We start from the raw sequence: 19,934 nt of genomic DNA, 5'->3' as shown, positions 1-19,934 counted from the left end.
TTTTTTCAGCATATCTCCAACCACATAATTCTATTTGCTCAGTGGTTTTCCAGCTTTCACGTGCATCAGAATTTCCTGGAGACTTGCTAAAACACAAATCAATGGGCCCTATTTGCAGAGTAAGTCTGGGTGGGTCCTGAGGGTTTGCGTTTCCAGGTGACGGTGACGCATCTGGTCAGCCTAGGACCCACAGTTCGAGAATCATTGATTCAGTCATCCACACATCCACGTAAAAATACTTATTAAAAGCCTACCAGGTCCCTGGCACCAAAATAAAAAGATAAGCAGAACATTATTTTGTAAGAGCTAATGTTTACTAAGCACTTTGCTAAGAGCTTTGTTATGACATGATTTACTCCTGTATAAGTCTACCAAGTGGGTATCTCTTCCTCTATCATATCACAGCTGAAAGAGATGAACATGGTCGCTCAAAAGTCATACACACAACTGTCAGGATGGGGATTGGAACCCAGTTCTCAAGGATGCTAGGTGGTACGAGCAGATACCACACTAAAATGCTGTGCTACTCCACATGGAGGAGTTTACACAGACTAGTATTATTGTCGGTCTTTCACGGCTAAAAACAATAATGTTCACAGAAAATACCTTGTCCGAGGTCACACAGCTAAGAGATATCTCAACTAAAACCTAATTTCAGTTTGTCTGACTTCAAAGTGCTTTTCCCACCATATAACACCTTTTCTCCAAGCCATCTCCAGATCTAAATCTATCTGAAGCAGAGTCAGGAAAAAGAACAAGACCAAATTCATCAGAGGGTGCTGAGAATGGAGAGTCCTGTCTAAAGTCTCCATTCCCTGAAGAATTCTGTGTTAACCCATTCCAAGGCACTCTGTTAGCCATTCAGTTTGCATCCTAAGTCAGCACAGTGTAATGTGGCATCGCCTTGATGATTCAGGATCTCAGTGTCTTAGAACCATCATTATGAACAGCATCTCCTACTGGGAAATGTTGAAGTGGATGCAGAGGATACAGGAGATTGGGTTGAATGTGTGTGGAGCCCAGCCTGACTGCAAGGACAGATTCAATTCAAAGCTAACCTTTTACCTTTTCTTGTGATCAGCGTGGTAAAAGGGCCCCTCACCAGGACACATCCAATGCTTTGGTTGAGTTGGGTTCAGATCAATCAAGTTTACTGCAAAGCATGTACATAGCTGATAAACTTCATGAAAACCAACTATTGATCTCTTTTTGTTATCTGGTAAATCGCAAAGGATGAAGCTTTCCCTGACTCCTGCTGCAGGCTTGTGTTACCCCGTCATCAGGGGGAGGAAGGAGCTGTGTAATTACCGTTTGAGACATGAATCATCCTTGCTCGGAGGGCCCACACCTGTTTGACTCTATAAAAGGAGCCCAAGGTCGAAGTGCAAATGTGCACTGTCTGCTATCCCCAGGCTGATATAATTACCAAGCTACCCCAAGGAGATGAAGGTGCTCCCTGCATCTGGCCTCGCTGTCCTCCTCATCACGGCTTTGAAGTTTTCCACTGCAGCCCCCTCCCTATTCGCAGCCACCCCCAGGACCTGGAGGAACAACTTCCACCTTGCACAGGTTTGTGAATCTTTGCCCAATTCCCTCTTCCTCCCCTGCCCCAGAAAACCTAAAAGGGAAAATTGAGAGACAAGTAAAAATCCGTTATTCTTTGTACATCACTTTCTAAGTCCATTGAGGTCTAACTGGTGCTCTCTCCTGTCCATCTATGCGTGGTGTCTAGGGCATATCAGGTTCAAATGCTGCGTGAACAATTAATAAATGAATAAATCTCTAGCTAGCTATCTTGCTTCATGCAGAATTTGTGGTGGCTTGCAAAAAACACACAATACAAAAAAAAAAAAAAAAGAACAAGTATTGGAGAAATAATGTAGGGGGGGAAATAGGGCAGAAAAACAAAAACTGAGCCAGAAGCGAGTTGTGAATGTGGTGCTAAGCATGCATGTTAGTAGTCACAGTTAAAAGTTCTCCTGTGGTCCCATTGGTAGAGATGGCACTCATATTCAGGACCGTCTTGATCAAATTTAAAGCTGATCATGTTTGTCCTGGGAGCCAAAGCCCTTATCATTTAGAGGGCTTTCCTCTTCTCTGGAACACATTTCCCAACTATCCTTATTTACTTATGCTTTCCTATTTTAAAAATACTTGTTCTGTTACTGATTTGAGAGTCATAGAAACAGAAACAGAAAGTTCCCCTCTGCTGATTGCCTGCCCAAATGCCTGCACCAAGCAGAGCTGAGCTGGGTCTGGAGCTGGCAGTTGGGAATAGTGCCCAAGTCTGCTGTATGGATGGAAGGGGCCCCAGCACTTGAGCCATCACTTGTTATGTCTCAGAGTCTGTATTAGCAGGAATCTACAATCAGGCACTGGAGCCAGGAATTGACCCTAGGCACTCCAACACGGGATGCAGGCCTGTTAACCGTGAGGCCAAACACCCACTCCATCGAATTTCTTCTTTTAAGAGCTCTCTCATCTGATGAAAAAGGACCTGGTACAAATAATTCACATCTAAATTTTTCAAAGACCACATGACTCAAAATTATTCCAAGTGTTTTGTATTTTATGAAGGAAGGTTGCAATCCTGAGCCTAATGAAGTGACTTGCTAATGATGGAATTTCAAACATCAGTGAAAGAGCTGTGGAGGAGACAGTTTTGCATGCAGGTCCCTGTCTGTAAAATTACAGCGTGTCCGTGATTACCAGCTCTGCCTCGGGGTTGCTCTCTGCCTGCCAGGCTGCACCTGTGTGCAGCCAGCGCCATTGCATTGCAGAGCTGATTTTCGCCTGTGCACACCGTCATGTTCCCACTGATTGGCCACACTTCTTGTCTTTTCTAATTAGTCAGTTCCCCTGCCACACCCGTCCTGCAACACTTTGACATCAGTCAGCCTATAGACATACAGCAGAAACCCACAACAGGCCTGTCGAATTGGACTTGCTTGGACTTGAGCTTACTCTTAGATCAACTCCAAAATAACTTAGAATCCATAAAAAAAAAAAGTGTATTTTATTGGTGCCACTTAGCTTTAGTTCCATTCTCTCCAAATGTCATTCTTCCCCACCCAGCCTCATGCCACTCTGATTCAGAAACTATGGAGATTTTATGACCTCAAGAAAGAGAGGACAGAATAGATCCGAGATGGCTGAGACACAGACTTCAGTCCATGCTGCAAGTAACCTACAATCCGTGGCCAAACTTGGCTGTGCCATCCACTTCTACGTTGCCTACGGTGGCTTTGCTGCCACAGTGGCAGCATATAGCCTTCAATGGCAAAAATACTATCAGCTCTTTCTAGGTAAAACAAATCACCCCAGTCTGTGTAGCAATAAGGCCAGAAAGCCTTGGGCTGAAGCTATCCTTGCTAGCCTCACCAGTCATAGATTGGCTAGGAGTGCTTGGGAAACATGTTAGTGGCCTTGGGATGTTGGGAGTCTTAGTGATTCCTTACTTCTTCTGCTCCAAATAATTAGTCAGTCCTGCTCAGCCTCTGTTCTGACAGAGTCTCAGAATGACCTTGTCTGCACCTTGCAGCTGGCAGGAGCACCTGCTACTTGTAACGTTCCTGGTCATCAGCTCTGGGTAGGAAGACTAATCACTCCTCAGGGGGCTGGAATAAGCTGGTCAAACTTCTAGAAATATAGGTTTCTAGAAATACACAATGACCTCATCAACTTTATAAAATCACAAACTAAAACATGAAAATAGGCAGTAAGTTCACTTAGTGAAGGTTTACTGGGTAGCGTGTGCTGGACGAACACGAGTAAGCCAAATAAGCGAAGCCTCTGTTCTCACAGTACTGACGTGGGGCTGACCGGGTGGGTGGCCATGGAGGGGGGGAGCGGAGATACAGAAGTCAATAACTGCACAAGATTATTTCAGAATGTGATAAATAATATTGTGAAAAGGTTAGCCATGATGGTACAGAATGACTGGCACAGTGGGGAGTAGTCCCCAAGAGCCTCTCAGAGAAGGTGACATTCGAGAGGAACCTGAGTTGTATGAAGACCTGGAACCTAGGCTGTCCAGGCAGAGGGAACAGCAAGTGCAGGAGGCTTGGGGTCCAGGAGCCTAGAGTGCCGTCAGTCCCCTTCGAGCCCCCTGGTGAGTCTCGGGGACAGGCCAGGTCAGGCACTCGTCTGGGCCTTGGTAGTCTGGGTCAGGTTAAGGACATTCCGCACTGCTCTCTTCTTTCTAGCTCACTTCCTGAGGACACTAGTGCCTGGAGACATCAACACAGGCCATGTGTCCGAACAGCCGCCACCTCTGCCTCCAAAGCCCGCAGACAGCACCACCTACACCTGCAGAGAAACGGGTCCTTAGTTGATTGGCTTCATGTCCTCTTGCAACCTTACATTCTTTTTTGATAATTTGTATAAAGTCTTTGAAAATGATGGAATGATATAACACTTACCTCGTCTCATAATCCAGGCCTTGATTCAGGGCTTGTTTGTCTGTTTTGTTTTTTTTTTAAATATCTGTGCAAGTGCTCCTTGGCTTAGGATGGGGCCATGTCCCAGTAAACCCATCATAAATTGAAAATATCTTCAAAGTGTACTGACTGTCCCTCACCCACCAAACATCACCGTCCAGCAGGTCGGCACACTGTGGGGCTGCAGGTTGTTGCCCCTCGAGGTCAGCTGGGCTGGCAGTCAGCTGTGATGCTGCCACCGGGCACCAGGAGAGAGAATAGAGGCAGAGACCACTGCCATGGGCAAAGGTCACAATCCAAAACTTGAAGTACGGCTTCTACTGAATGCATTTTGCTTTTGCATCAATCATTAAGCTAAATCATAAGTCAGGAGCCATCTGGTAGTATCAATATAGTATTTAAAAGTGCTTTTTTGCCTTTAAAAATAACATACATTTTTACTACTGCATTGTTATTGATTCATAATTAAAGAAATGGAAAGTAAAAATAAAATCTTCCAATTACCAACCATTAACTTCAGGTGTTCTTATTACCACTTTCTTTTCTAACAATTTTTTCAGCTGATATTGTCTTCAGACTGTGGGTCCTACTTTTCTCACTGACTATTCTGTCCTAAGAAAGCGTTCATTTTTATGTATTTTCATAAACATCATTTAAGTGTCAAAATACTCCAGAACATAAGTGAGCTATAATTTACTTAACCATTCTCTTTGTTAGATGGATACATTATTTCCTTATGAGTAATGTTTCCATGAGCATCGGTGAACATTAGCCTAATCTAAAAGATTGTTTTTCCAGACTAGTTTTCCTAGAAATGGGATTAAAGAGTAAGAGGGCATCTTAAAATCTTCTGATACATTTAAAAACATTTTCATGCTGAGGACCTCATGGTGAGGTCAGTAGGGCAGAAATAAATCCCATTTGATAGATTAGAAAGCTGACACGAAAGAAATATCCATGCTTCTTAGTGACACAGCCCAGATTAGAACTCAGAATTTTTCAGATAGTATCAAAATTGTCACAAATCCATTGCTGTGATTTAGCCAAAGCAGAAACATCAAAGACACATACCCCAAACGTCTCCTTATCTCAAAACATGTATATGTTAATTTTAAACTCGTAGTCCTCAATAAGGACACTACAGAAGTGCACTGAATGTATTATGTTCTTTTGTTAAGCAGGAATCGTTTCTGATTTTATCTTTACTTCATTAAAAATATTGTTTTAATCCTATCTACTATGACCAGCCTTAAACCTTTTGAGCCATTGGTCTAATTTCTTATGCATATAGTAAAGAAATAAAGCATTTTTATTTTAAAAACAATGCATGGATTCATAGCAGAAAAATTGTAAAAACTATCACTTAAAGAAGAAATCCGTGGGGGCTCGTGGTGTGGCACAGGTGGAGAAGCTGCTGCTGGAACACTCACAAAACATATTGGAGTACATTGTTCAAATCCAGGCTACTCTGCCCTTTCTAAAAAATTTATTTATTTATTTGAGAGGCAGCGTGACACAAATGGAGAGACAGATGGTCCACCTGCTGGATCACTTTCCAAATGGCTGCAACAGCCAGAGCTGGGCCAGTCCAAAGCCAGGAGCCAGGAACTCTATCTGGATCTCTCACACAGATGACATCTTCTGCTGCTTTCCTAGGCAAATTAGCAGGGAGCTGGATTGGAAGCAGAGCAGCTGGGACTCAAATCCAATATGGGATGCTGGCATTGCAGGCTGTGGCTTAATCTGCTGCACCATAACACCATCCTCTGCTCAACACTTCTGATCCCACTTCTGGCTAATGTGTCTGAGAGGCAGAGGACAATGGCCCAGATACACAGGGGAGGCCCAGATGAAGTTTCTGGCTCCTGGCTTCAGCCTGACCCAGTCCTAGCTGGGCTAGCTGGGGAATGAACCGATGGATGGACAGTATCTCTGTGTCTCCTTCTCTTTGTCACTCTGCCTGTCAAATAAACAAATCATTTCTTAAAAAAGAATAAGAGGAAGAAGAAAAAGAGGAAGAAGAAGAAAGAAAGAAAAGGGAAGGGAGGAAGGAAGGGAGGGAGGGAGGGAGGGAGGAAGGGAGAGAGAGAATTAACTAAATCTGGGGCAGGTGTTGTGCCACAGCGGTTAGGTGTTGCTGGGGACAGCCCCATCCCTTATCAGAGTGCCCAGTTTCAAGCTTCGGTTCTGCTTCCAATCCAGCTTCCCATTGATGCTTATCTCAAAATGCTTGAGACTCTGCCATGCACAAGGGGGAAACCTTGTTGGAGTTTTGGGCTCCTAGCTTTGGCTTACTGCAGCCCTGGCTATTGCTGGCATTTGGGAGCTGAATAAGTGGAATGGAAGATCTCTCTCTCTCTCTCTCTCTGCGTGTGTGTGTGTGTGTGTGTGTGTCACTCTGCTATTCAAATAAGTAAAAATAAATAAAAGAAACCTGAAAAACAGGGGAAGAGTTCTTTTTCTAAAAAAAAAAAATCTCTTAATTCCATCATTAAGCTATAAACAAACATTGCTAATCCCTTAGTCTTACATGCTTTCCTATGATTCAGGGTCAGGACTTGGGTGAAGCAGATGAGACAGGTTAGAATCCTATCTTTATTTAAAATGTTGATATTTTATTTATCATGGGTTTTTGCATTAGTTTTTCTTTAACATTTTGCACCAGTATATTACTGGTTGGTGAGACGCTGGCGACCCACGCTCACTTCACCGTAATCCTCATTGATGACTACGTATCCCTTCTGCTCATGCTGTAATTGAGTATATTTGCCAGCTAGTTTGCATGCCCATCTTCCGTTGCATGACCATATTTTGTGAAGCAGAAAGTAGAACTATAACAAACTCACAAGGGAACAAATATTTGCGATCACAACTGTCTCAGAGCTGAAGCAGCTAATCTTATGTGCAGAGGTGATCTCTGAGAGGCATAATGCACACATTGCCATGAGCACCGTGTTGTCACAGCATCAGCTTGCACAAACAGGAGTGATCCATCCAATTTCTTGCAAAAGGATATAAAATGCTTCCTTCAGGTGGCCTTATCAGAGCTGGAAATGCAATCAGAGTCGCACATTTTTTCAGGGTGCCTCATCTAAGTGTCAGACCTTCTCCTTTTTCCTCCCCTTGGGTTCTCATCTCACCTAAGCATTTAAAGTACAACCACCAGGAGTCTGAGCTCCTGTCACCCACAGGGCAGGGGGTGAAGGCTCGGTTGGTCCTGCAGTGAGGAAATGGAGCACCCTCTCCAAACAAGTGAGTAAAACTCACTCCGTTGGTTTTTCCCTTAACAATAACAGTATGTGTTCACTCTGAAAACCTGCAGGACATGGAAAGAATAAAGAAGAAACACTCAGGGGCCGGTGCTGTGGCTCACTTGGTTAATCCTCCACCTGCGGTGCCGGCCCCCAGGTTCTAGTCCCAGCTGCTCCTCTTCCAGGCCAGCTCTCTGCTGTGGCCCGGGAAGGCAGTGGAGGATGGCCCAAGTGCTTGGGCCCTGCGCCTGCATGGGAGATCAGGAAGAGGCACCTGGCTCCTGGCTTCACATCGGTGCAGCTCCATCCGTAGTGGCCACTTGAGGGTGAACCAACGGAAGGAAGACCTTTCTCTCTGTCTCTCTCTCTCTCTCTCACTGACTCTATCTGTCAAATTAAAAAAAAAAAAAAAAGAAACACCATAATTTCACCACTCAGAGATGACCAATATTAACATCCAGACATACTTCTGTGTTTGGTTTATTTATGGAATTTTAATTATTACCTGTATAAAGATTTTTCCTTTGTTTTTCTCAGTAAATTGCCATTATATTAACAGCATTCTTCCAGGCCATTACATATTTATTTTTCAAAAATGTGGTCTTATTTATGACTTAGTATTATAGCATATGAATATGCAAAGGTATATTTAAAAGTTCACAGAAAATATAATTCAAAGATCATTTTATTTTGGTGCAAAGCTTGTAAAATCAATGCATAATTCTCTCATAACAATTTTCATAAACTTTTTGAAGACTTTTCAAATATTACAATACAATCTAACAAATCCCTTGTTAAACAATAAGTTTACTTATATTTATTATTTATGTGTGTAATTATAAGCAAATAATATGCATAATACATGTATGATATATACAATATATTGTCAGTATATAGATGAGAACATATAATTTATATTGAATAAATTACTATGCTATATAAATACAAGCATATTTAGATAATAAAACATATGTAAATCATTGATTTCCCTTTGACGATGTTCCTAAAATCAGTTGTGCAGTGAAATTGCTGGGCCAAAGGCAAGTATTCACCTTGCACTTGCATGCCCCTGCCTCACTCACTTCACCCTAATCCCATCCCAGCCTCGTAGTGTTTTGAACAAATACACCAAGGGATTTCGAGTCTCTGTGTGCACATGAAAGCCGTATAATTTATGGTTCATTTTGTTTGCCTCAAATTGCAAAGAGCCTGCCCAGGGAAAGCTGCCCCATGGCAACAGACTCTGCCCCACTTGCTGAACACACCTGAGCTGATTGAAGGCGCAGCTGAAAAACAGGTTGACCCCTGCCTGCCTTTGCAGAGGACAAGGGGCTAGAATTTCATGCCTCTAAGAGTCAAAAACATACTGGTCTTCCATTATGCATAGTGAAAATATGATGCCTATCACTGGTTACCCAAGGAACCAGATACCTTTGTCTTCAAACTGGGTAAGAACCTCACAAATAATCAACTTGGGAGAATGGTGTCCACAACCTTTTCCTTCCATTTTCTTTAAGAAAAATGAAAGCAGTAATGCATACTTACTGTAGAAAAATTGAAAACTGCTGGTGCACAAGAGAAAAAGAGTCTAAAACCCCCACCACCTCGCACCATCAAAGATAACCATCAATCATTTGAGATATAGCTTAGCTTCACCTATGCAAATATGTCTAATGTTTTTCAGAAGTGGGAATATGCTCTTTGTGGTTTTTATTTTATTTATTTATTTGAGAGGCAGAGAGAAGCAGACAGACAAAAATGCCCACGATGGCCAGGACTGGGCCAGGCTGAAGCCAGGAGCTGGGAACTCATTTCAGGTCTCCCACAGTGGGTATCAAGGACCCAGCCACTTAAGCCATCATCTGCTGCCTCCCAGGCTGTAAATTAAGAGGAAGCTGGAATTAGAAGCAAAGCAGGAACTCAAACCCAGGCACTCTGATATGGGAGACAGGTGTCCCGAGCAGTGGCTTAACTGCTAGGCCAAACACTCACCCTACGCACTGTATTTAACACCTCAAGGATACCGTCTTCTGTCTTATCTGACCAGGAAATTTCCCAGACTACACTTTAGCCGTGTCAATCCACCTCTCCATTGCAGGCTTATCTTGACAAGTATTACACAAGGAAAGGAGGATCCCAGATTGGTGAGATGGTTGCAAGAGGAGGCAATTCCATGGTAAAGAAGATTAAGGAGCTACAAGCGTTCTTTGGCCTCCGAGTCACAGGGAAGTTAGACCAGAACACCATGGACGTGATCAAGAAGCCGCGCTGCGGAGTTCCTGATGTGGCGAATTATCGTCTCTTCCCAGGTGAACCCAAATGGAAAAAAAATACTTTGACATACAGGTAATGAGATCGAGTCTTTCCAAAATTCAGAGAGAAATACCCTCTCTATTTCCTCTCTTAAAAATATCTTCCTTCTGGTCTGTATAAAAATCCTGAGTCCCCCATGACTATTAACAGAAAGAAGACCTTTCTCTCTGTCTCTCTCTCACTGTCCACTCTGCCTGTCAAAAAAAAAAAAAAAAAAAAAAATCTTTTTTAAGTCCCACCATTAGGGGGTGACATTGAGCAATTCACCAGAACCCAGAAAGGGAATGGGTAGCACCTGCTTGATGGGGACCTCATGCATGCAGATGGATGGGCACTGGAAAAGACTGGCTGCCACAGATCATCGTGTTCCAGGCCTTGCAAACACAAGTGGGCTTCCAAATAGGAAAGCAGACCCAGCAGGCAGCAGCAGAGAGGAATGTGCTTGTGTGGGGGGCAGCGTTCCCACGGCCGGGGCCTGCTGTGTGTGGCCGTGCCAGGAGGGGAGCAGCAGAAACTGAGCCTGGAGAGGCAACCGGAGGGCAATCAGAATGTAATTTCAGGAGTTTGCACTTTTTCCCCAGGACAGTGGAGAGGCAGACCAGGGTCAGGATCAGACTGCGTTTTTAGGATGCGCACATCTGTACGACATCTTGGAAACAGGAAAGGTTAGATGTTGCCACGGTCCAAGCAGGGATGCTGGCTCCTAACAGCTCACTGGAGCCGATCTTTAAAATGTTCGGGAATTTAGGAGCCAGCGTTGTGGTGCAACAGGTTAAGCCACTACCTGCAACACTAAATCTCAGCTGCTCCACTTCCAATCCAGCTCCCTGCTAATGTGCCTGGGAAAACAGCAGAAGATGGCCCAAATTCTTGGGCTTCTGCACCCATGTGGGAGACCCAGAAGAAGCTCCCAGCTCCTGGCATTGGCCTGGCCCAGCCTCAGGCCATTTAGGGAGTGAACCAGTGGATGGAAAGATGGAAGCTGTCTCTCTTTCTCTCTCTCTCTCTCTCCCTTCCCCCAACCCTGTCTCTCTCCTTCTCTCTCTCTGTAACTCTGCCTTTCAAAGAAATCTTTTTTAAGTCAGGATTTTAGCAGCCAATTGCTAAGTCTCCAAGAACTTTAGGAGCTGGTGCTAAACACAGAGATTATTAAATTATGTCAATTTTCAATTAAATAAAATATGCTTAAAAACAAAGGTAATCAAAACACATTGCTTTCTGCTTCCCTACGTTTCACTGTTATCTGTGTTCATGAGGGTATTTACATCAACTTTATCTGGATGCTGGATAAACCACGCAGCAGTGCATTCCTGTCCATCTCTTTCCAATGTCACAAGTTGGCAGCTTGAAATTAGCCACAACGAGCGTGCTTACAACACAGAAAGCAGCAAACCATACAAATCAGAAAGGGTTCCCCGCCCCTGCCCCTGCCTCCCTGTAGAACCAGTGAGTCCCTGGGGTCAAATGAAATTGCAAACAAGGAGAGCCCAGGGGTCCATGGATTTACCTGGGCCACCTGCTACCTGCTATGAGCCTATAATTCCATACGGTGGCACCCTGAGCATAGGAATCAAAATGATTGGTGGGGGGGGGGGGGGGGGATCCCTTAAGAACTGAAAGCACAAGTTATTACAGGGTAAGAATAAGACAAGGAAATTGTATATAAGTCTATGACCTTTTTTCATAGTTTTCTTAAGATAAACTGTGTCTGAGAATGTAAGTCTGTGACTATGCACAGCAAACACCAAGGCATTGATCAAGATAATGCACGACTTGGGGAACTGTAACATTCTGGGCCAAAGTGGACAACCACAAAAGCACTCGGCTCACTCACGGTGCCCATCCACCCTTGCACCCAAATAACTCCCCCGTCCGCTCCCTCAAGAGGACAGCAGAGGCTATCTTAGTGCTCTGTCTCTATAGCTGCTGGATCTCAGACAACTTCTTATAACCCAGAGGACTAAAACATAAACACATAATGTGATTCGGTTCTTATTGCACGAACTTCAAAGACAGAACTGAACTCAAATCCTGATCAATTGTAAACTAAATATTTGTTATTATTACCTTCCACTTCTTATTGGTTATTAGGAGGCTTAGATAACATGGCACACTGACAAGTGCTTTGAACAATGTCTAGCACACAGTATGTCTCCAAAGACTCTTAGCTGCTATTGCTGATGCTTTACCAGTCCCTAGACCCAGTGTTAGGAGTTGTCTCGTGCTCTCTTCTTTTGGCTGCTATCCTGTTCTCCACCCTTGCATTCTCCAGACCAACACACAGAGTCAGCTCATAGAGACGTGACTCTCGTGTCTATTGAGAGAGAGAGTTTCAAGATACTAACTCTGCGGATTCATGACAAATCACAGATGAATTATGCAATGGGCTCAGCATATTCTGAAAGCATTAAGTAGTCTCTTTCAGGGTCCTTCTTTGCTTTCTCACTTGAATTCTGTTGTCCCCTCCTCTTGGTCCCAGATCCTGTTTCTTCCATTTCAAGTCCTGAATTGAGCTATAACATTTTCTGTATAGGACATGCATAGAACCCCAGGATTACTGCTGTTGGTTTCTGAAATTGGACCACTTGCCTTAGAATAACCTAGGATACTTGTTAAAATTCAGGCTTCTGGACCACACATATGTATTCTACAAACTTCTTAAGTGGTTATTATAGATCTTAAAATTTGAGAGCCACTGAGTCAGTCCCCTAGCAGGTAGCTTGTCTTCTTTACTGCATCGGCTTAGCAAGCATTCGCCGAGCACCCACTACATGAAGGTACTGGACAAAGCACTGTAGAAAGAGGCAAAGTCAGCGCAGTCCCTACCACCAAGCTTGGCTCACGTAGACCCCACTTCTCCCTTTGAACCATGATTCCAGTCCAGCTCTTGGTCCCACGTGGGAGTTCCTGACTCCTGCCTGCCCTTTGCTTGCTGCCAGAAATCCCAGCCCTAGGCTCCAGAGCAGAAAATCCTAGAGAACCACTAACTCTGTCTCTACCCAGTTTGTCCAAAAAGCACTGTTTTTGGTTTTTGGGTGTTTTGTTGCCTTTAGATGTCATTGTCACACTAGGACTTTGTTCAGTCCCAGTAAGTACCATTTTCTTAAAGCTAGCATTTCTCCTTTAGAATGCATTGTGTTAAGAAAAACATTCCCAGGTGGGGGGCGGGGGGAGCAGCACTGTTGTAGAGGGTTAAGCTGCTGCCTGCTGTGCTAGCAGCTCCCTGCTATGGCCTGGGAAAGCAGTGGAAGATGGCCCAAGTCCTTGGGCCCCTGCACCTACATGGGACACGTGGAAGAAGCTCCTGGCTCTTGGCTTCAGATAGCCCCAGCTCCAGCCATGGCAGCCATTTGAGGAGTGAATCAGTAGATGGAAGATTCTCTCTCTCTCTCTCTCTCTCTCTCTCTGTAACTCTGTCTTTCAACTAAATAAATCTTTTGCAAAAAGAAAAGAAAAGAAGAAAAAAGAAGGAAGAAGAGAACACTCCCCAAGAGCCCTGGGGAAATCCTGATGGCCTTTGAATAGAAATTGGCAAAGCCTCAAAACTATACATTTGCATTTTTACAATTGAAAACTTTCAGTCCCTTTGGGGAAAAGAGATTCTCTTCCATTAAAACCACTTTCAGGAAAATGAACCCCTACTACTTGTGATGCTATCCAAGTTGTATTCCTTAAAATTACTGTGCAGTAACATTGAAAGCTACACTAGTTCAGTGCTGGGTTAACTCAACTGTCCCTCATCCCTTCCCTTCACTTGTCTTGTTGTTTAACATGCAGTAGTTTAATGTGTACAAAAGCAAAATAAGAAATATTATTTCAGAGGCAAAGCCTACATTGCAGATGTACAAATGCCACTTTTATTATTAATACGACCCATAGCATTTGTTTGCCTTCTTCCCTTAGGAGCACCGACTGAAAGGAAACCATGTGCCCTTTGTTTTCACAGAGTAGCCAAATACACATCTTCCATGACTCCTTTTGAGGTGGACAAAGCCATAGAGATGGCCCTGCGGGCCTGGAGCAGCGCTGTGCCTCTGAGCTTTGTCAGGGTCAACGCGGGAGAAGCGGATATCATGATATCTTTTGAAACAGGAGGTACTGTGCCGCTTCTTGGATTTCACCTTCCAATCCAAAGGAGCAGTGTCTCAATGCTGGTCTCCCCCCACGTTTGCCCCGAGGTCTCAGCACAGGGTGGTCAATCAGGAGCTTCACCTGGCCCTCAGGTGGGCGCCCAGGCCGGTGCAGCCTCTCTTGCCTGCAGTACACTCAGCTGTGGGGCGGGCTGCCGCAGCAAGCTCTCCCTGCACCACCAGGGGCCCGACTCTGTCAGCCTTAGCTCTCCCTGCGGGTAGAAGGCCAGCTTCCCTCATCCGATCCTGGGACAACGTATGTTCCCCTGTACCCCTTTCCATGTTAGCCGAGAATCTCCCAACTTGAATCCTCCCCGAAAGAGAAGAACCCTTCATGACCTGGGGGCAGCCCTAGCCCTGGCCCCTGCCGCCATGGTTCTCACGCGCAGGCTCCCTTAGGCCGTGCACGTGAGGCCTGCCCCCAGCTCCCCGCTTCTCCAGGCTTGAGCCTGCACAGGGCTTGGTGGAGCACCCACCCTTTTCGCAGAAACAAACCTAGGAAGGAAAGCGACAGCCAAAAGACCCATGAAATGTCTTTCCCCTCTCAGCTTCCCAACAGTGAGGTGAGAGCCACGGCCTCTTCCCCTCCATGGACAGCAAACCTGAAAATGCTTGTCATTTCAAGTCTTGATCTTAATGTTAATCTGGTGTCCCTGGGTGGGAGGGGTGAGGGTGGGGGGCTTGCATAGGAGCTAGGAGGGAGCTGATCAAGCAAACCCTGAGCACAGAGCCTGTAGAAGCAGCGCTGGTGTCCTCCAGAGGACCGATGCCACCCTGGGGAAGTGGCAGGCAGCAGGGCCAGGACAGCTCTGGGGGCCGTGGAGTTAAAGATCTGCCTTGATCTTCTGAACTGTCATCCTGTCCCCGCCTACACTGCTGACTGGGGACTCGGCTGCCGCTACATTAAGTCCCCAGCTTGCAGCCTGATTAAGGTGCACTGTGCTGAACCCTGAGAAGTGGCACACCTGAGCTCGCATTGTTGTTTTCTTTTTTAAATAATATATCCTCACTGAGATTCTGAAAAGGCATGGGATGTGGCTTCTACCATACCAGTCATTTTGTTCTTCCTCCTTTTCTACATATTTGCATTGAACTGTTAATTAGAATATAAATAATGAAAAACACAAGAGGCTATCAAAATTAGGATTTTATAAATACCTTTATTATTTCCCTGAATGAAAATATATAAAAATTACAAGGGAAATTTCTCTTTTTTTGGTGCTTCCTTTGGAAGTGAAGCACGCACCTACTCATTTCTGCTAACGGGGTCTCAGCTGAATCGTGTTTTGAAAGCTCATTCAGCCAGCAGATTCACAATCCACCCAGCCGACAGCGATCTTGTCAATGCCCCTCTATTCTTTCCCTGTGAGCCAGGGTCTAGCATTGTCCATAGTGGGTCACCTGTCAGTTAAGAGATGTCACAATAAAAACGATAACAAAAATGGCTTTTTAAAATTTTTTCATGCTTACTGTCTTTGAAATACAAAATAACTCTTTAGTTTTCAACAGGAAGATTGCTCTTTGACATGAGGACTTAAAAAATGAATATTGAAATGTAAGCTTACGAATGAGTGCTCTTCCTTCTCTGTAATGTGCTCCTCACAGCGGCTAGGACTCACGGCTGTTGGCGTTTCTCTGTACTTGTTTAGATCACGGGGATTCCTACCCATTTGATGGGCCTCGGGGGACTCTAGCCCATGCATTTGCTCCTGGAGAAGGCCTGGGAGGAGATACTCATTTCGACAATGCTGAGAAGTGGACTATGGGAACGAATGGTATATATGCACAATTCACCATAACCTGGAAAATATTGTACCTTCTTCTGGGCCTCCATCATGAAACCTTGAGGTTCAACGTCCCAAGCCACCCTTTAACTAGGGGGGCTGGCTAGGAAAAACAAGTAAGCCAAAAATCTAAAAGGGAACACCATAAGGGAAAAGCTGCACCCTCAGTTGTGCTGTAGACTTGTCTGATTTGTGTTTCGTGCATATCATCTCAAGATCCAGCAAGCCCCTCCTCCACACACAGCTCGCTTTCTGTTCTGTCCCGTAGCATTTGTTGTTTCTTGCTTGTACTTGGAGATAGACTCCGTTGGGAAGTGACCTGAAGGAATCAGTGCGCTCCTGCGGAGAGTGATGAGAATGGGTATAGAATATAACGCAGGTTACCTGGGAGCCCTCAGTGTGAAACTTGTGTGGATCCAAAGGAGTCGGTCATAGTGGCAGGGCACTATTGGAGCATTTGTGATCTAAATCTGTGTTTGACACCCAGCAGCACTGCCGCTGTGAGCTCCAAGGCCCTCTTTTATGCATCCACCAAGCATTTCAGATGATGAGCAAGGAGATTGATTTACATGTCCATCCTCCCAGCCCCCAACCCCCTTCTAGGCAAGGGTGAAAGAAGTGGGTTTGTCAGCAGAGCCAAGTTCCTGAATAATCTACCAATCTTGGAATAAGCCAGTCATGAAAGCAATGTGAATTAATTGTAACTGGGGCATAAATGCCCCTGTAAAGACAGAAGGTAGAGAAAACAAAAACCCATGTTGATGCTGTCTTTTTCTCTCTTGTGCTGTTTAGGTTTCAATTTATTTACAGTCGCTGCTCATGAATTTGGTCATGCTCTGGGCCTGGCCCATTCCACAGACCCATCAGCACTGATGTACCCAACTTATAAGTACCAGAATCCCTTTGGATTCCGCCTCCCCAAGGATGACGTGAAAGGGATCCAGGCGTTGTACGGTAGGATGACTACATTTCTTTGCCCACTAACCCTGACAGTGATGGGCATTCAGTCTCCAACTTAGAGAAAGCGTGTTACCAGGAGCTACATGGGCAAAGATTAAGCTAGATTAATGCCTCTCAGTGAAAAGCTTGTCTGCCAGCTACCATGACTGCTTCCTTCTCTAAGATCTGCAGTGAAATTGTGTCTCACTACAGAGCACACTGGTCATGTGTCTGATCTTTGAGTAGAGAAGCTTAGTGGGTTTGATAGCTCGCATATAAGGTGCTTGCCCATTTGCAGATAGGAGATGTTATCCTCCTAGCAATAGCAATGATGAGGATAATAACTCCACCTCTCAGCCATACAAGTGTTCACAGTTTACAAAACATCTCCATCCTCATGATAAGCCTGGCGGGAATGAGGCATTCTTTTCACTGGACAGATGAGAGGCTCAAACACAGTGAGCGTCCTAAGATATTCAAAATCGCTCATGTTAACGTTCTCTCAAAAGGTAATAAATGTTGTTAGAAACTTGATGTCCAATTTTCCTTAGAAGAAAAACAAATCAATTAATCTGTAAGTAGGAATCGTGAAACATTCTCAGGCCTTAACAGTTTTCCCTTTGATGGATCAAAGGCAGAAAAACCTAGGGAGCTGATTTTCCGTCGAGCCGTGGTGACCTGGTCGTGCAGCCTCTGCCCGTCAGAGCCAGTCCTCATCCTGTCAGCCCGAAGGAGCTGGGTGGCCAGGACCTCCAGTGCCTTGCTGCACGTTGCCCCGCCCATTGGCTGGGTGGAAATGGGCACACACATCTGCAGTCAGCTTTCACTGGAGGCACCCAGATGAATCATGTCCACAGAAGCCCTCAGCCATCTCACCCATGTCTGCAGAGGGGACGTGCCAATTCTGTCTGCCCTGAGGGACAGGCAGATGCTGGCGATGGCTCCACTCCACAGACACTGTTGCCAAGACCCTGGTGGCAAATCTCCAGTGGCAAGCAATTCCCATAGGCCTCCCCAAAGGACCAAGCCCAAACACTTGCCTTTATGGGTCCTTGTGCACTGCAAAGTCACAGCCACCATGATGGCCACTGTCACTCGGCCAGGAGCCAAAGCATGTATTTGGACATGGCCATTTTTACGCAGGTGAACAAAATGTAAAAAGGGGGAGCAGGCACATCACCCATCCATGACCACATTGCCATGGGGAACCTCACCACACTTCTGACCAATTTCTCCTTTCTGATCTTCTCCAGAAGCTACACCACACCTCTGACCCATATCCCACTGTTAGTTTCCTGTTGCATCGTTGACCTCAAACTGTCTCCGACCCTTACCCCTGGCTGCCACAGGCTTCCCCATAGAACAGGGCCCTGCCAGTGCACTGAGTCAGACAGAGCAGGCTCGCTCTCCTGCAGCTGGCAGGCAGTCCTCAGAGAGCCCGAGTGGGAGATGAACGCTCACCGATCGCTCTCCCATGGAGCAGGACCCCCGTTTATCAAAGGATCCACCACATGAGACCTTTAAAAGTAAACACCTTGAGTGAACTTCAGCTCCACGAGAATTGAATCCTGGATGCCTAGCAAAAGGTTTAACCAGAGTTCAGGAAGCCAAGCAGCATATAAAAACCATCGAAAGGTACCCAGGAAAGTTATAAGCCCACTAAGATAAAAGTTTCATTACAAAGCATTAACCAAGGGCAATACTTAAATTGTGTTTCTAATTTGCAACACATATAGCTATGAGAGAAGTTAAGTATAACAACAAAATAATAGCAACTCCCCCCTTTTTTCTTTGGTACGTTTACAACATGCCACATGTCCTACTAAGAGCTCTATGTGATTATTTCTCAGAACTTTCTAAGGTAGGAACTATTATTGCCCTTCCCACTTTACAGCTGAGAAAACTGAGGCTCAAAAGATTAAATTATTTGCCCCAAATCACACAACTCAGCAACTAGGGAAGCCAGGATTCAGACCCTGGTCTCCCCGCCATCAGCAGCCTTCTCTTTATCACATGGCCACATACAGAGTGAAAGCGGGTCAACTGCCCTAGATCTGTAAAGCAGAAATGTACAACCTTCAAGTTCCCGGTGCCATTTTAACCAAGTCCCTTTCCATCCTAGGACCTCGGAAACCATTCCTGGGCAAACCTACTATGCCCCACATCCCTCCTTATAAGCCATCCATCCCCGACCTCTGTGACTCCAGCTCATCTTTTGATGCTGTGACGATGCTGGGAAAGGAGCTCTTGTTCTTCAGGGACCGGTAAGCCTAAGATAAGACACCTGCTCTCACATGGCCTTGGGTCCACCTCCAGCCGGGCAGTACTCTAGCGGTCCTATCCCTGCCTGTGTGAGCAGTGAGCGGAAACGCGGTCCTGAGTGGCAGGATGGTGGCAGGCAGAGTCTTTGGGGAGATAAAGAACCCTAGAACTACTGTTGTGGAGCAACTGCTATGGCTTTGGTGTTGTGTTTTGCGTACGTGTGCAGTTTCTTCTAGATCTTTGCACTGGAGATTAGAATCCTCAACTTTCAAAGCAACAAACCTTGTCCCAAGGCAACAGCTAAGTGCCTGCACCAGGACAGCAGCCCATGTTTATCTCATGTCTGTTTGCTTACTGCTGTATCTCTAGTGAAAGCACAGAGTAATTGCTTCGTGAATATTTGGTGAATGAGAGCTGGACAGATGGACAGATAGCAGGTTGAGCACATGATGGATGCATGGATGGAAGGGCAAATGAGCGAACAGATGGGTAGGCAGGTAGGCGGTTGATTCCAAGGTCAGCACTCTTCCTAAACTCCTCTTTTTCAAGGCCTACTGTCTTTCCACCTGTCGCTCAGCTGTCAGCACAGAGAGCTCAGATGCCTTTTCTTCCTACACTCCAGTTTCTTAGGGAGCATGACGGTGGTTGCTGCCATTACTTCTTTCCATGGAGGCAAAGAGAAATACAGCAGCCCCGCCTTGTATTCCTCCCTTTCCTAGAGAGAGAATTCAATCACGTCGGAAGAGGCAGAGGTAACTCAGCATTATGCACGTGTGAAGTTATTCATGTTCTGCACTGGAAAAGTACTCATGGAGC

The 19,934-nt window shown here is 45.3% G+C and overlaps 1 protein-coding gene across 1 annotated transcript in view; it reads left to right on the top strand.

The window, feature by feature from the left end:
• The first annotated feature begins 1,443 nt into the window (after positions 1-1,443).
• Positions 1,444-19,934, top strand: part of MMP20 (matrix metallopeptidase 20) — a 41,858-nt gene continuing 23,367 nt past the window's right edge. The window contains exons 1-6 of the mRNA XM_062198324.1: positions 1,444-1,569; positions 9,789-10,036; positions 13,950-14,098; positions 15,783-15,908; positions 16,710-16,871; positions 18,979-19,120. Of these exons, the coding sequence (XP_062054308.1) occupies positions 1,444-1,569; positions 9,789-10,036; positions 13,950-14,098; positions 15,783-15,908; positions 16,710-16,871; positions 18,979-19,120 (953 nt within the window). The remainder of the gene's footprint in view (positions 1,570-9,788; positions 10,037-13,949; positions 14,099-15,782; positions 15,909-16,709; positions 16,872-18,978; positions 19,121-19,934) is intronic.

Source organism: Lepus europaeus, chromosome 7 (assembly GCF_033115175.1).
Source record: "Lepus europaeus isolate LE1 chromosome 7, mLepTim1.pri, whole genome shotgun sequence".
Lineage (NCBI taxonomy): Eukaryota > Metazoa > Chordata > Mammalia > Lagomorpha > Leporidae > Lepus > Lepus europaeus.
This window is presented reverse-complemented; position numbering and strand designations above follow the sequence as displayed.